The following is a 15346-nucleotide window of genomic DNA, read 5'->3' as shown; positions in this document are numbered from 1 at the left end:
TTATTCTCTGTTTCATATATCTGCAGAAATGAGTACAAAGCCGACGGATTCATCTGTCATTATCACTGGGAGTGATGAAATCCTTGCCAAGTCACCCAGCGAACCTTTCCTCCTGTGGGGCAATGACATTCCCATACAAAACAACCTTGTAGTTACGGTTGAAAAAACCAATGTGGTAGTTAGCAATATGGCTACCGATTTGACTATGACAGCTGATATATCAGAAGCCCATTTGTACAATCACATCGACATCAGGACGGAAGGAGGTGGTATTCAGGATTTCAGCGAGGAAGAAGTCGAAGGTAGGTAGAACGTTTTAAGCAGGGACAGATTTAGTATTTCAGAATAAGGAGTGGCGCAAAAAATGTTGTTTTTGCAAAATCAACAAGTCAACCAATAAAGGGGAAATAGATGTTACTCATAATCCATCACTTTTTTTTCTAACCAAGAAGTAGAAAAGGGACAGGTTGGTCTTTCTTAAAGATGTACATAAGTAAAAAATGAATTTACATAAAGTGGAGAGAGAGGTTTTAGTAGGTGATATGTCCCTAGTTAGCTGACTGAGCACCTCGGACATTGAGAAGTTATATGTAAATTTTGCATTACTTAAGAAGAATGATAATAATGAATGTGATGCAAAAGAAGTTGAATGAACAGGAAATTCCATTTCAGTAAATGTGTCTAATATGTTGACCTAAAATATTGCACAAAAATTACAAAAATGGATTTCATTTTTTAATGATTGAAACTAAGTTTATTGATGATGGGAGGATGTTATGTGCTTACGCAGAAAATCCATGCATTCCTTTCTGGCAAAGTGATGGTCTGACATTCTATTCGGTGAGTGGCCTACAATAGAGTAGCTCTGAAATTATTAATAATTTTAACACTTAGTTTAAAATTGCTATAGGAAATTGATGATGATTATCCTTTGTTCCATTGACATAGAACCACCAGCAACAGAGTCACCAGCTGAAGAAACTGAGGCATCACCAAAAGTGGCACCAGATGAAGAAAACGAGGCACCTGCAACAGAAGCACCAGAATCTGAGGCACCAGCAACAGAGCCACCAGCTGAGGAAACTGAGGCACCAGCGACAGAGCCACCACCTGCACAGACTGAGGCACCAGAAACAGAGCCACCACCTGCACAGACTGAGGCACCAGCAACAGAGCCACCATCTGAAGAAACTGAGGCACCAGAAACAGAGCCACCACCTGCACAGACTGAGGCACCAGCAACAGAGCCACCACCTGCAGAGACTGAGGCACCAGCAACAGAGCCACCACCTGCACAGACTGATGCACCAGCAACAGAGCCACCACCTGCAGAGACTGAGGCACCAGCAACAGAGCCACCACCTGCAGAGACTGAGGCACCAGCAACAGAGCCACCACCTGCAGAGACTGAGGCACCAGCAACAGAGCCACCACCCGCAGAGACTGATGCACCAGCAACAGAGCCACCACCTGCAGAGACTGAGGCACCAGCAACAGAGCCACCACCCGCAGAGACTGATGCACCAGCAACAGAGCCACCACCCGCAGAGACTGATGCACCAGCAACAGAGCCACCACCTGCACAGACTGAGGCACCAGCAACAGAGCCACCAGCTGAAGAAACTGAAGCACCGGCAACAGAGCCACCATCTGCAGAGACTGATGCACCAGCAACAGAGCCACCACCTGCACAGACTGAGGCACCAGCAACAGAGCCACCAGCTGAAGAAACTGAAGCACCGGCAACAGAGCCACCATCTGCAGAGACTGATGCACCAGCAACAGAGCCACAACCTGCAGAGACTGAGGCACCAGCAACAGAGCCACCACCTGCAGAGACTGATGCACCAGCAACAGAGCCACCACCTGCAGAGACTGAGGCACCAGCAACAGAGCCACCACCTGCAGAGACTGATGCACCAGCAACAGAGCCACCACCTGCAGAGACTGAGGCACCAGCAACAGAGCCACCACCAGAAGAGACTGAGGCACCAGCACCCGATGAAGGAACAAGGGGAGACAGTCCTGTGGTAGAATTACCAAGGAATCGGGGAAATAGAATCATACAAGAAGGTAATGACCAATCAACACAAGGGTCATCTTTGAAACCATCTCAAGTTCCCCCAGTCATTGAAACAATACGAAACACTGGATCTACTGACGAATCAGGTATATTAACTTCTTATACAACATATTGCTTGATAAGAATATCATTACGTGCATGTGAAAATACTAAAAATCAGGTAATTTTCTGATAAAAAAAAATCTTCTTTGTCTAACCATATTCAATCCCAATTTCTGAAATATGTTTTTTTAGAATAAAGATATTTCACATGGATGGAATTATCATTAAGTGTGTGTGTGATAGCACTAAAAACATGCCACTTTTTCTGGTTAAAAAAATTCACTTTACCTATATTCATTCTGAATTATTATGTTTTTTAGTCTTTGAGATATTTCACATGGATGGAGTTATGTTTACATAAGACATGGATGAAAAAGATACATACATGAGTAGGCCTATATTTATAAAGTAGTATTATATTAGTTGTACTACATGTAGAATTATAAATAAGATAAATAGCAATGGTCATCAACATTGTCATATGAAGTATTAAGATAAGGATAAGGAGGCTATAAAAAGAAAAATGAGTGGATGTGGTGGTGGTGATGGTGGTAGTGGAATTATCTGTTGATCTTATTGCTGGTTTAGTTGCATAAGACTCACTCGGTTCTTTTATTCATTTCACACAGAGGTAAAAGAGACAGTTGTCCCTGAAGTAGTAGAGCCTGGTAAGTCAAGTTATGCTAAAATTTTACCCATATCCCAAGATGAGTATATCATACCTATCTTGGTTCTGTAACGCAAAGGTTAGCGATTAATCGTACGCTTGATTTTCATGTTTGATTGTGGATTGTAGTCAGTGCAATCAATTGTAGAAAAACATTTCTACGATCATCGCTAAGCTTTGTGCTACAGGCCCCATAGGATATAGACCCTGGGCAATGGAAATCTATACCGGACACAAGTCTTTCCAACGGACAGGATTTAAAATGGCTACGAGCTCATCGCTATCAAGACATGGACCCTACCATGGTCAAAATTAGGGTCTGCTAAATAAAAAAACCTGTTGCAATTATAGAAACGTGAAATGCATAGGTCTATTGGATTTCTCAGTCACTGGCGGATCCAGGGGTGGGGGCACAGCCAGCCTGTGCCCCCCCCCCCCTTTTGAGAGGCACAATTAAAATTTGTAATGTAAAAATGCTGTTAAAACGGAAGTGTGCCCCCCCCCTTTAAAGTGAAGACCTTTTTTCTTTTTGCTTGTCAATTTTTTTCATGGACAAAATAACCTTAATTTTTGGCTAAAACCCTTTTTTTGAGGGGGGGGAGGCTTGTCAAAAATTTCCTCTGGAAAATGCCCACACCCCCTCCCCCTTTGAAAAATCCTTGATCTGCCCCTGATTTCCGTTATGATTCTTATAGTCCCATATCATCTGATTTGTATTTTAATGTATTCTTTTATATCAGCAGAATACAATTACTTTTTTTTACTATTAATTGCTACACTAAAACTCACTATTACACCAACTCATCTGGTTGTTCATGCTTGAACCTTGCCTCTTCCAATGTGCACCTGTGTATGTGTGTATTGGGTGTAAGTGTGATAGGGTGTATATGTAAATGTACATGTGTTTATTATTTTTTTTGTATGTGGAAGCTTGATGTAAAATGGAATTGGGGATGAAATGATATGTTGATTTATTTTTCTGCAAATCAATCATTAATATAAATATTCATACATTATTAGATTAATATAGAGGGTTGCACTCAGTTTAGTTTCCTTAGGTGTACAAGCATATATTTTTTGGCATTTCATTCCATCATTGTTTGCTTCAGTTATTTTGGTAAATATTCGTGTATATTCTTGTTGATACAAAATTAAGATTTGTAAGATTTTGTTGTAATTGTTTACATTCAGTTTATGTAAATTTGTCATTTGAATGAAATCATTGATAAAGAAATGTTGATAAAAGTGTTGGTGTGTTGGTGTGCTTTTGTGGATGTGGGTAAGTTGGAGAGGGGTGTATGTGGGCATGTATTGCTCATATTCAGTTGTTGGTAAAGAATAGGAAAGCTATTATTCAAAAAGGAATATATTTTTAACTTAAAACCATATTCCTAGCTTTCTAGCAATCATAGTATTGTCACTGTACATTCAAACAAATGAGGTAACTTCAAAAATTGCCCTCAAACTTGATCATTTATTTTTTTCCCACAACTGTTCAATTTATTCTTTCAAAAACTTTCTCAATAAATAAACTGCACTCATATGCAATATGCCCATTGAAATATGAAATTATAAGTCATTAGCTTTCCCCCTTCATAATGATAATGTTGCTCAATATTTTTAAACACAAAATCATATTTCATAAGGTGCTTTTATCCATCATATCTAAACATATATATTTTATGTAAGTTTTGTATACATTTGGTCATGTTTTTTCACCTTTGTAAATATGTCTTTTCAATAAATTTGCATTTTTTTTACATAGCCTCCACTCCTTTTTCTTCTCTCCCTTCTATAGCCGTGAAACCATTCAATGAAGAGCCAGGTAAGTTCTATGACCGTATTCAATGATGTTTCTAGCAAAAAAAAGTGCTGGGACAAATTCTACAAATGCCAAATATGTTAAATATCCAATAATGGACAGTGGACTCTTGCAATAAAATCATGATAAGTGACTTCTATGGTTGTGATATAAACTATTGAGTTCAAGTCAAATCTCAGGATGACTTAATGGGCATGAAATCCATGATTGATGAAATTTATGAAACTTGCAATCAACTCGCCCAAGTAACAGTCAAGTGAATATTCAATGAAAACGACCATTAATCTTCAATTTAAAACTACAAGGCCAATTTAAAGAAATCTAAAGCTGCTAAAGGACAATAAGAAACACTGAAGGATAATGGAAGATATGTTCTTTTTACTGAAATATAAAAATATAACAAAATATTGATCTTTATCAAGGTTTGGTTTTGATATTATTGATTATCATTTACCACAATCATTACTATTTATGATTGTAGATTTCTTGTTTAAATTAATTTTCATTTGTTCTTGGCCTGCAAATCTGACTGTACCGGGAGCCGTTTCATAAAGCTGGTCGTAAGTGAAGAGTGACTTTAGGAACAACAGGTGATCAACACCAATCAAATTTTGAAGTGGTTAATTTACGTCAAGAAAGGGTCACCAGTTGTTTGTAAAAGATGATATTAATTTACAGACAGCTTTATGAAATACATATTTCATGTTGTAAGTTAAGAGTGACTTAAAGAATGACTGGTGATCCTTTTTTGTGGTATATTCACCATTCAATGTTAATTTGTGATTATTTAGCACGTAAGAAATGATCATCAGTCGTTCTTACAGTCACTTTTAACTTACCAACAGCTATTTGAAACACTCACCAGTGTCTATATTTGATTAAACGCAAAGTTTTACTCCTAATCTATAGGCATATATATTGGATTAATTTGTGTACTTGAAAAACTATTCAAGAGGAAATAAAGTTTTCACTTATTAAATTCTGTCTTCCCCCTGTTAGATGAGTCGGGTATACTACAAACTCAACCTTCTGGTGATGCTCAGTTCTTTGACCAGTCTTTGGACTTTGATCGGCTATTACAACTTCAGTTTGATTTCAGCGTGACTATTCCAAAAGGTTTCTCAATCCTTTTGACACAAGCACAATTCCTTCAAGGAGATTATTATTCAATTGGTAAGAATATTTCTTTTTATCTCAACTACTAATTTTTTACATTATTTGACAAACATTTATTTCATGCATCTTTTGCATGTCTAAACATTTTGTCATCCATCCAAGAACAAAATAGGTGAAAGAAAAGAAACTCATGTTTTTTTCTTTCTTTCCTTTCTTTTTAAATTAATATTATTCTTCATCTGACATGAAACTGTATTGAGATGCAAAATGGGTATGTTGAGAATTGATCATAAGTTGTCATGGGATACATTGTGAAAATTGTAACTCCTGCCAAATATCTTACTAAATTTGGACTACAGGTACCTGCAAAACCTGATGGACTGATTGTGGGGGTCGTTTTTTTCTTGGTCTTATTTTAGATAATAAAAGATTTATCAGGGATTAAATCGTTTATTTCATTTTCATTTTTTCATGCTCTATGTCAGGCATAACTGAAGGAAACGAATTCATGGTTATGCGATGTAACACAGAAAGTAACCAATGTGATTCCCTCTACGCCGGACCAATTGAACAAATTGTAAGTAAACTTATATCAAATTAATTTCATCCAAATTAATGATGAATATCTGCCATTTGTACTTTTCTTCATCTTCAATTACCTCCTTCTTTTCCTAGCCTTTTTAGAGAGCTCTATATTTATCTCTATTCTAAATGCATTTATTTCAATCTTTCCACTAATAGTTGCGCCTTAGAGATTTTCAAAAATCTATTGCTGTTATAGTGTATATCAAATCAGGATCAAATCAGCATATTTGTTTTCAAATGTCATTTGATTGATGTTTAACACAGTTTTCCCCCACATTATCTGTGAAAATTGCATGTAGATAATGGAACTTGTTTCGACGTGAGAAGATGCAGTTATCTGTGACCTGACACTGATCATTTGTGGAGGCATATTTGTAATATTTTGATTTGAGGGCAGCTGTGCGTGACATAACTTGCAAATCAATTTATGAATATATGGAATTTTGAATAATTTGAATTAATTGGTAATAGTATGCATATACTGCATGTCTGGTAATTTTGTAAGAAAAGGTATTGGCCCCGCCCCCTGCCACATCATGAAGAGTTGATCCTTATCTGGATATGCACTATAAGTAAAGTTACTTTTTTATCTGTTTGTTTAAGGGTGAAGTAGTAGGAACATATATATTCACTCTGAAGATTCAGAAGACATTCGATGACAAGGATGACCATGACGGAACATACTCCTACAAATTCACATTGCTTTATGATGGAGCTGTGGTCGGACAGGAGGTGGTGGTCGGGTATCCGGATACTTTCTATATCAAGTACATTGGATGCACTTCTGAAGGGTACTTAGCGACATGGAAGATCTTCTCCATTGTATCACCTGGTACGTTTCATCTGGTCTTGCTAATTTTATTTTGATAAGAATACTTTTTATTGAAAAAAAGGGTGTTAGGTTTTGAAGATATTGGCAACGAGAGAGAAGCAGAAAGAGCCATTCCTACACAAGGGCAATGACTGCTGATGATAAATTTACAGAGGAAACTCATTAATTTGTCGTTTTATTTTAACAGGGTATCCCTGTCAGTTACAAGAACTGCTCGACCAAGGGGCCCTGTATCAACAGAAATTAAAAACATGACAAAACAATATCACATAAAATCATCTACAAAATGAACATATATGAGAAAAAAAATGTAATACATAAAAGTAAAAAAAAATCAAAATCACTATAAACTTATAACAGAAAGTATTCATGGAAATCTTAAAAACATATTTGTGTGAGGGATATCGATTTACATTGTTTTTTAAAAGAATTAAGTGAATTTGCTAAACGGAGAGACAGGGATAACATATTCCATATTTTAGAGCCATGATAACAAAATGATCTTCTATAATATTCGGTTTGAGGTTTTTCGATAAAAAGGGGACAGTTAATTGAATATCTAGTTTCAAAATGTATTGTTCTATGGCGCACTATATCCTGAATATATTTGGGGGTTATATTGTGTATCACTTTTTACATCCATATTTTAAATTGGTAATCAACTCTATCTGTGACGGATTGCCATCCTAAAGATGGTAATAATGTAATTCGGGGAGTTAATTAATGTGCGTTAATTATCAGACGTGTTAAGTATCAGATGTGTATAAAGGCTGTACATATTGTGTGGGTAGTGTACGAGGGTGGGTGTGTAGGTGTCTGTGGGTGTTTGTATTTGGATGAGGTTGTATGTATCCGGGGCAAGAATATGTGTGAATGCAGGTGTGGGGGTGGGACGAGTGTGCATCATTATGCGTTAGAAAGAGAATACATCAGAGTAATGATCGTTAATGCAAGAAACTAAGCCCATTGAATAGATAATGTATATCATATATGTGCTAAACGACAACCTGCAACTCGAAGTGATAGTTTAAAAAGGTATTTTACAATATTTGATGTTTGCAATTGTCAGAAAATTCCCAGTGGCGTAGATCATGAGCATTCATGAGTCACATGACCTTCTTCCACATTTGATACAGGTACTACTCAGAGGTCGTCTTCAATCATTCTTCGGGATATCGATGATTCTTGCAGTCTAGAAGTGGACGTGTTTGATCGCGAGCTGGTATTCAGTGTAGAAGCTGAAGAATTGCTCTACATTCATCTCTACACCAGCAACGGCATGTACATAATCCGTAAGTAGAATGTGGTAGAATTCCACTTTGACTTCCTGCCAATCTTCTCCACCTTCTTTCTCCATCATCACATTTTTTCTTTTCTTCTTCTTCTTCTCCCGTTGCCAAAGATATGTTTTTTTGACTGAGACATTGTTGCATAGGCCTATAATTTCCAGTGAAACTGTAAAGTGGACCCCATAAATATGCAGCAAATTGTCTCTCATTTCCTTGGATTCTCCAAGCCCGTCACTAGCATATTTCTTGCAGGACTGACTGAGGCTTTTCTTAATGTTCAAGGAACAAGAATTGTCAGAGGAAACAAAGTTTTACCAAGATGAGTTAGGTGCCCTCACCTTCCAATAGAAACACTCCAGAAGTAGGATACAGATTGTCAGGGAACATTTTGATTTCTGTGATGACCGGCCAGATCCTTCATTTAAAAAAAGACATTTTTTAAAAATCATCTAACTGATCTCTTTGATTTTTAGCCAGTTCAATTGATAAATAAGTTGCACATTCTTTGAACCACCCCATGGAAGACCAAATCTGGCATAGCACTTTACTGTACATTCTCAGTTCCCTGTGATTGTTTCTTTATATGTCATTGTACTCCATGGATTTCTACACGCTTTTCCATGGGACTCCATGGTACTTTCGCAGTTCTCTATCCTCTCATAGAACTCCATGGTACTTCATGGAACTCAATACTACTTTCTGTGGTACCACATGGTATTCCATGGTACTTTCACAGCTTTCTATGATACTTTTATAGTAACTCCAAGGTCTTTCCATGGTTCTCTCTAATACCCTAAATGTTCTTTCTGACACTAACCCAGGTGTTGGAGACAACGGCAACGAATACGTTACGGGATCTCTTGGTGAGGCAACATCTCCTGGCGATGCCTCCCGTCTGGTTCAAGAAGGTGTGCTGAGTCTTTCAGGCAAGCAGTACTACCTATCCTGGAGAAACAGCAGGATTAAGTTTGGAGAAACAGCTGAGGACAGCGAAGCGATGCTAGACTGGTTCATTGGGGAGGAGATCTCGGTGTCCAAGCTAGAGTTTGTCGCTAAGGTGGACAGCGTGTATCTTATTCACACCTACAAGTACTTCTATTTATATGGTTAGTAGAACTTAATTGATGTAATCTTTTATATTGATGACTCCTGATAAGGTTGCTAGATTTGCATTAATGTATTAATCTAACCTGTATTATAACTGAGGTTGACTTATACATTTTAGCACCAGGATATTTTTTTTATTTAACATTGGAAGAGAATTGATTTATTTTTCATATACTGGTAATGCTTAAGTTTATATAAAGTTTTGTTAAATGGATGTCATCATTTTTTCTTGTTTCTCCTTACTAAATCATATGTATCAACATGTGTACCTCTTTATGTTTTGTGTGAAATACAAACAAAACAGCACAAAAAATGGTCCAGAAATCAGTTTTTACTTATGTGATATAGATATGCTGGCAGGATTATAATGATAAATTCACTACATATTGTAAGGTTTGATGCTTCTGAGTTTTGTCTCAAGCCTATTACGTCTTTTTTAAAACCTGTAGCCAACGTTCTGCAGTGGACCCATGACCGCATCCGAGCAACATCCCTTACTTTCTTCAGTCTTCGATATGAGCGAGGTGCACCATTCATAGACCTCAAGATCAAAGCTTCAGGGACTGTCTTGATTGCACTTGCCACAGACCAGGCGCACCCAGAGTCGAGCATGAGTTTGATACGTAAGTTGACTGGAGATTACCGGAATTACCTTGGACTCTTTACTTAATGTGATTGTGTTGAGTGAGATACATTTTGTTCTCAATTATTTCATTGTATCATTACTGATCATTGACTTGTACATGTATGTTGAAAATTGAAGAGGAGGATCATGAATGAAATAATCCAAATCAAGATCATTGACTAAAACATTGTCAGATGTCCATTTCAAAGAAAAATAAATAATTCCTAGGGCCTGTTTCATTGAGGACTTGCAATCATTTAACCCTAAAAAGACTGGGGGGGCTGAATCAGCCCCCCCATCGACATTTTTTGCAAGAAGTCCGCCGCGCGAAATTTTTTGACCACGTCGCTCGCTGACTTTTTACTTTCAAGTCTCGCGCAACTTTTGAGACCAAAATTGTGACCCCCGGATATGCGGTTCCGAAATTACGCAACATTTTGTAAGTGCATGCAGACCCAAAATTACTCAAAAACGTGAATTTGTGTACAAATCCAATGCAAATAGTGTTTTTAGCCAAAATTCATAAATGTATCATTATTTTTCCTTTTACTGCTTAAAATCAATTAATTTTATCTTTTTTATGGTCAAAATAAAGTCCCCGACAATTTCCATTGAAAAAACAATAAAAAACAAAAAGTCGAAAAACAAAGAAATACATAAGAAATTTAGAAAACAATAGAATACATAAGAAAATAAATGTGATGTTGAATTTGAAAAAAAATAAATTTGATCAGATGCCTATCTAGAGTATGTGAAACAAAAATTAGCATTTCAGGGGCATTATTTTATTAATTAGAGCAAACTATGATTTTACGCATAAATTAGCATAATTAATGAGACATGAGATTTTTTGCAGAATTTGATGTTATAGTATTGTAGATAATGCCATGGGTAACGCGTGTGCCAATTTTCGTCACGATCGCGCCATCGACGGCCGAGATCATAAGGGGGGGCTGAATCAGCCCCCCCCCCCGTCTTCTTAGGCGTCGAAATAGCCCCGTCTATTTAGGGTTAATTAAGCTTTGCCATTTACAATAACTGACATCATGGTAAACAGAGCTCAGCAGCTGATCAAAATCAAAGTTACCACTGTAGATATACTGTCAAATTTACGATAATTAGAAATCTTTACGAACTCTAAGAATAAATTACCTTTTGACAGAAAATATGTATGACTTTGCTATTAACTACAGTTTTCATATACTAGTATAACTACTTGGGAGATAATGCTCCCAGTGGATGTTCATGAGTCTTACATTAGAAAGTATGAAAATTTAACTGGCATTGTTATCTTCTTACCATTCTTTCTATTTTCCTCTCCAGATATGAGTTCCCGGAAGATATCACTCTCAGAGTGCCTTGGTTGTGAAGCCATAACCTCCGTCACCATCCGTGAAGATCAGCCTGCCCTCCTGGATCCATCCTTGTTCCTGGAGTATCAGATAATATACGAAGATGGCATTCTTAAGATCTTCTCCACCACCCAAGAAACTGCATTATTTACCTACGATGGCATCCAGCAAGGCACACTCTATTTCTATGATGGTTTCGGAGGAACGATCGGTAGCTACTACCACATCAGACTCAACCAGGGTGAGTCAAGATAACAGACTTGAATTTAAAGTTTAAATAGCAAAGTTTAACAATGAAGAGTAAATCCTTCATAAATTTCATTATACATGTAGATGGGTGTTTAATATAATAAGCAACCAGTAATATTTCATTTACAAATTTGCACTGGCCAATCAGATGCAAGGAAGTTGGTAGCTTAAAACTATAGTCAGTGAAAATGGTTCCACGACATTTGCTCCGGCGACAATTGCTCTGGTGGAAAATCTGCATAATATGCCAACCTGTAAAATCTAACCTCAAAAACTAAATAAACCTTAATCCTTGCATTATTCTGAACCAAAAATTCTAACCCTATGCCCTCTGGGATATTAAGATAAGAGCAATTGTCGCAGGAGCAGATGTGGTGTCACCGTGAAAATTACTCTTTCATGAAATTCTCCAAAAATGACTTTATTTGTAGTATTTGTCTAGTAATGGCAATACAAAGTTTAAATCTGATTCTGAAGGTTGTCAGGTTTACAGCCTATGTACTTACTAATATTGTAGTACCATAGATTACTGTATAAAGTATACAATAATGTTATGATCATTTTTGTTTTATCAGGAACTATCTACCAAGCAGAGCATTGTCATGATATAAACACATACTTGGATGGGGGAATGAAGCTACTGAATATTCAACATTCAGATCAGATGATTGCTTTCTTTGATGAGGAGGTCAACCTCGAAGCAGAGCTTGGTAAGTACAGTCAAACCTGTTAGAGGCCACCTGTCTATAGCAGCCAGCAGCATATAATGACAACCGAATTTGAATCCCATGGAGGCAAATTGTGTGCTTCAGAACTTTAGCAGCCATCTTTGTATAAAGGCCATAAATTTGTGTATCCATTAGGTGGCCACTACAGACAGGTTTCACTGCATATGAATCACATAATTTTGTTTAAAAATCAGACCAAAGATTGGAGCTAATCCTAAGTCACAAGTGCCTTAATTTGATAAGTCATGTGCATGTATGTGCCCTTGATTTTGTGCTCACATACACCTGAGAGCAATATTTGCACAATGAAAATATGATATGCACTCTAGTATTGCATATGGTATTTGTAATTAGTGAAAACATATATTTCAATACATTCACATCTACAGAAGATAATTGTATTAATAGTGTACAGGTAAATTGTAATGCATAGATTTACATGTATGAAGTAAGAGGCTATCTACCATGTTTGGCATTTGCCATGTTGTGCAAAAGCACCAATGTAAGTACAGCAGGGCATACTGTATTGCCAGCGGTACATTCACACCTAGCATTATTGTATAACTATTATCTTGGGTAGATGTGAACAGACTGGTATATGAAATGGCAGCACAGTTGATGGAAATAAATTGCGATAGACATCCAAGAATAGTGCTTGATCTCAAAATTGAAAGTATTGGTGAAAATAATTCAATGGTAAGATTCTTGTGACATGATCATGATTCCCAATAAATCAAATAAGTTTACAAATAATACACTGTACTGAAATGAGTATGGCCCGAGTGCAATAACCTTGACATCATGTTTAGAGCCAGCTGGTACAATTCAGTGATTAATGTGCAATAGTTCTTGTCTACTGCTCATATGACCAATGAAGTGATGTGATATATATCACAGGCAACTGGAAATTTGTATGCTGTTTCAAATCACACTCATAGCATTGTGACCTACTCCCCTCCCTCCATAACACGAGATACACTTTTAACCTTTTAAATGATGATGCATAAGGCTGATACAATTTCCAAAGGATGGTTCATTTAATAACTATCTGCAAAAGTTAATCTCCCATTTTTAATAATCACCTCACTCTAAGCATTAATTTAGACCAGAATATGCAACCCCCCCAAAAAAAAAGATCTAATAACACCTTCTAAGTCAAATTTCACCTAGTCGAAAAAAATTCTCTGGGGCCCGTTGCAGAAAGAGTTGCGTTTAAACGCAAGTAAAAAAATCAATCGCAAGCTGTTGATTGGTTAAAAATAAAGTTGCGCGAGATTTGTAGAGTTGCGATTGCAACTCTTTCTGCAACAGGTCCCTGGTCCAAAGAGACTCAACTTGGGCAGAGTAACCTGAATTTTTTATCGTCCATCATCTATTCATCTCTCCACTACATTTTCATTTCAGCCATGGAAGACACACAGACAGAGCTGCGTACCTCCCGTGGTGGCATTGCCATCGACACGACAACTATTCCCAGTTGCATCTACCATGACCCCTCCACTCTAGTCTGGCTGGCTTTCACAGATGGGGCTATTCAGTACGGTACCTACAACAAGGAGAATCACCAGAGAAGTGACCCATGTATGACCTTTAACCTCCGGGAGGGTCACAAGGTCAAGTACATCTCGTTCGGCCGACAGCGTCCAGAGTGGAGTGTGAGACATCACTCCATTGAGAGGAAGGTTGTCTACAAGCAGTTGATCACTCGTGTGAAGAGTTCTGTACTTGTGAAAGGCCCTCCCATACGTGTGAAAGGCCCTCCTATACGTGTGAACGGTCCTCCCGTTCGTGTAAATGGTTTGTAGGCCTACCCTAGCCACAGCCACATACATGTAGTGGTCACATTTTATTTTAACTATTTTAATAATTTATTGAACATATTTACTAAAAGCTGGTCTATCCTAGCCAGAATGAAGAATTATATTTCTTTATAAGAATTTAGAAGAGAAGAATTATCATTTCCCATAATGAACTGTAATATCTTCATTGAAGAGGTGTGTTAACAATGACTTGATTTGTTGGAATTGAACTGGAATGACAATGACTTATGGCAAATCTATGAATCTAAATCAATATTTCATAATTTTCAACTTTGATTTTTAGTACATGTATTATATATATTGCAGAATCTAAATGAAATTGAAGTAAAACCTCTACACATTATTCATAGCAGTTGTTATGATAACATTGTGCAATAATTCGATTCAGAAATAATCAATATTATGTAATGGTATCAGAATGCACAAATAACAACACATATACGTGTAAGGCTGAAAGTACATCTAATGTAGTGTATTTGATGAAATATACAATATCCATCTGATTGTAATATTTGTTTACATAAGCCTGGCATCCTCTAACCAACATAAAGAAAGTGCAGATTACAAAATCGGTAATCACTAATTTTGTAATCTTCATTTTCTTTGTTTGTATATTCAATTGATACATATCCATCATAATTTTCTCAAGAAAAGAGATGTCCGTCTCTATCATTCCTGAATGTTATTAATTTCTACAATTTTGCAAAGGGGCAAAATTTCCAAGAATTAGGGCTGCATGTAGAAGTTGATTTCTGATACCTTCAGTGAACTGTCTGCTTTGTTGTGTAGATCAGAGCCACGTCTTACAAAGAGTTGCGATTGATCTGATTAATCACAATTATGGACACCCATCAATGTCAACATCTAAAATGGATGTTTGCTCAAAACATTTCCTTGAATTTCAGTGTGCTTCTCCTTGTTTACAAAGTCCATTGAGCAATTTTCTTGTAGAAAAAAATTATGACATTGATAGACTTCCATTCAGTTGAGTGTGATTGGATCTGTCGTAACTCTTTGTAAGACGGGCAC

The 15346-nt window shown here is 37.0% G+C and overlaps 1 protein-coding gene across 1 annotated transcript in view; it reads left to right on the top strand.

The window, feature by feature from the left end:
- LOC121431742 overlaps positions 1–15035 on the top strand; it is a 47641-nt gene extending 32606 nt beyond the window's left edge. Inside the window, exons 39-51 of the mRNA XM_041629437.1 lie at positions 27–302; positions 949–2169; positions 2755–2793; positions 4591–4617; positions 5614–5787; positions 6216–6307; positions 6919–7147; positions 8284–8439; positions 9258–9542; positions 9993–10166; positions 11492–11761; positions 12345–12479; positions 13902–15035. Coding sequence (XP_041485371.1) covers positions 27–302; positions 949–2169; positions 2755–2793; positions 4591–4617; positions 5614–5787; positions 6216–6307; positions 6919–7147; positions 8284–8439; positions 9258–9542; positions 9993–10166; positions 11492–11761; positions 12345–12479; positions 13902–14302 — 3479 coding nt within the window. The 3' untranslated portion in view covers positions 14303–15035. The remainder of the gene's footprint in view (positions 1–26; positions 303–948; positions 2170–2754; positions 2794–4590; positions 4618–5613; positions 5788–6215; positions 6308–6918; positions 7148–8283; positions 8440–9257; positions 9543–9992; positions 10167–11491; positions 11762–12344; positions 12480–13901) is intronic.
- The last annotated feature ends 311 nt before the right edge of the window (positions 15036–15346 follow it).

Source organism: Lytechinus variegatus, chromosome 1, assembly GCF_018143015.1.
Source record: "Lytechinus variegatus isolate NC3 chromosome 1, Lvar_3.0, whole genome shotgun sequence".
NCBI lineage: Eukaryota > Metazoa > Echinodermata > Echinoidea > Temnopleuroida > Toxopneustidae > Lytechinus > Lytechinus variegatus.
This window is presented reverse-complemented; position numbering and strand designations above follow the sequence as displayed.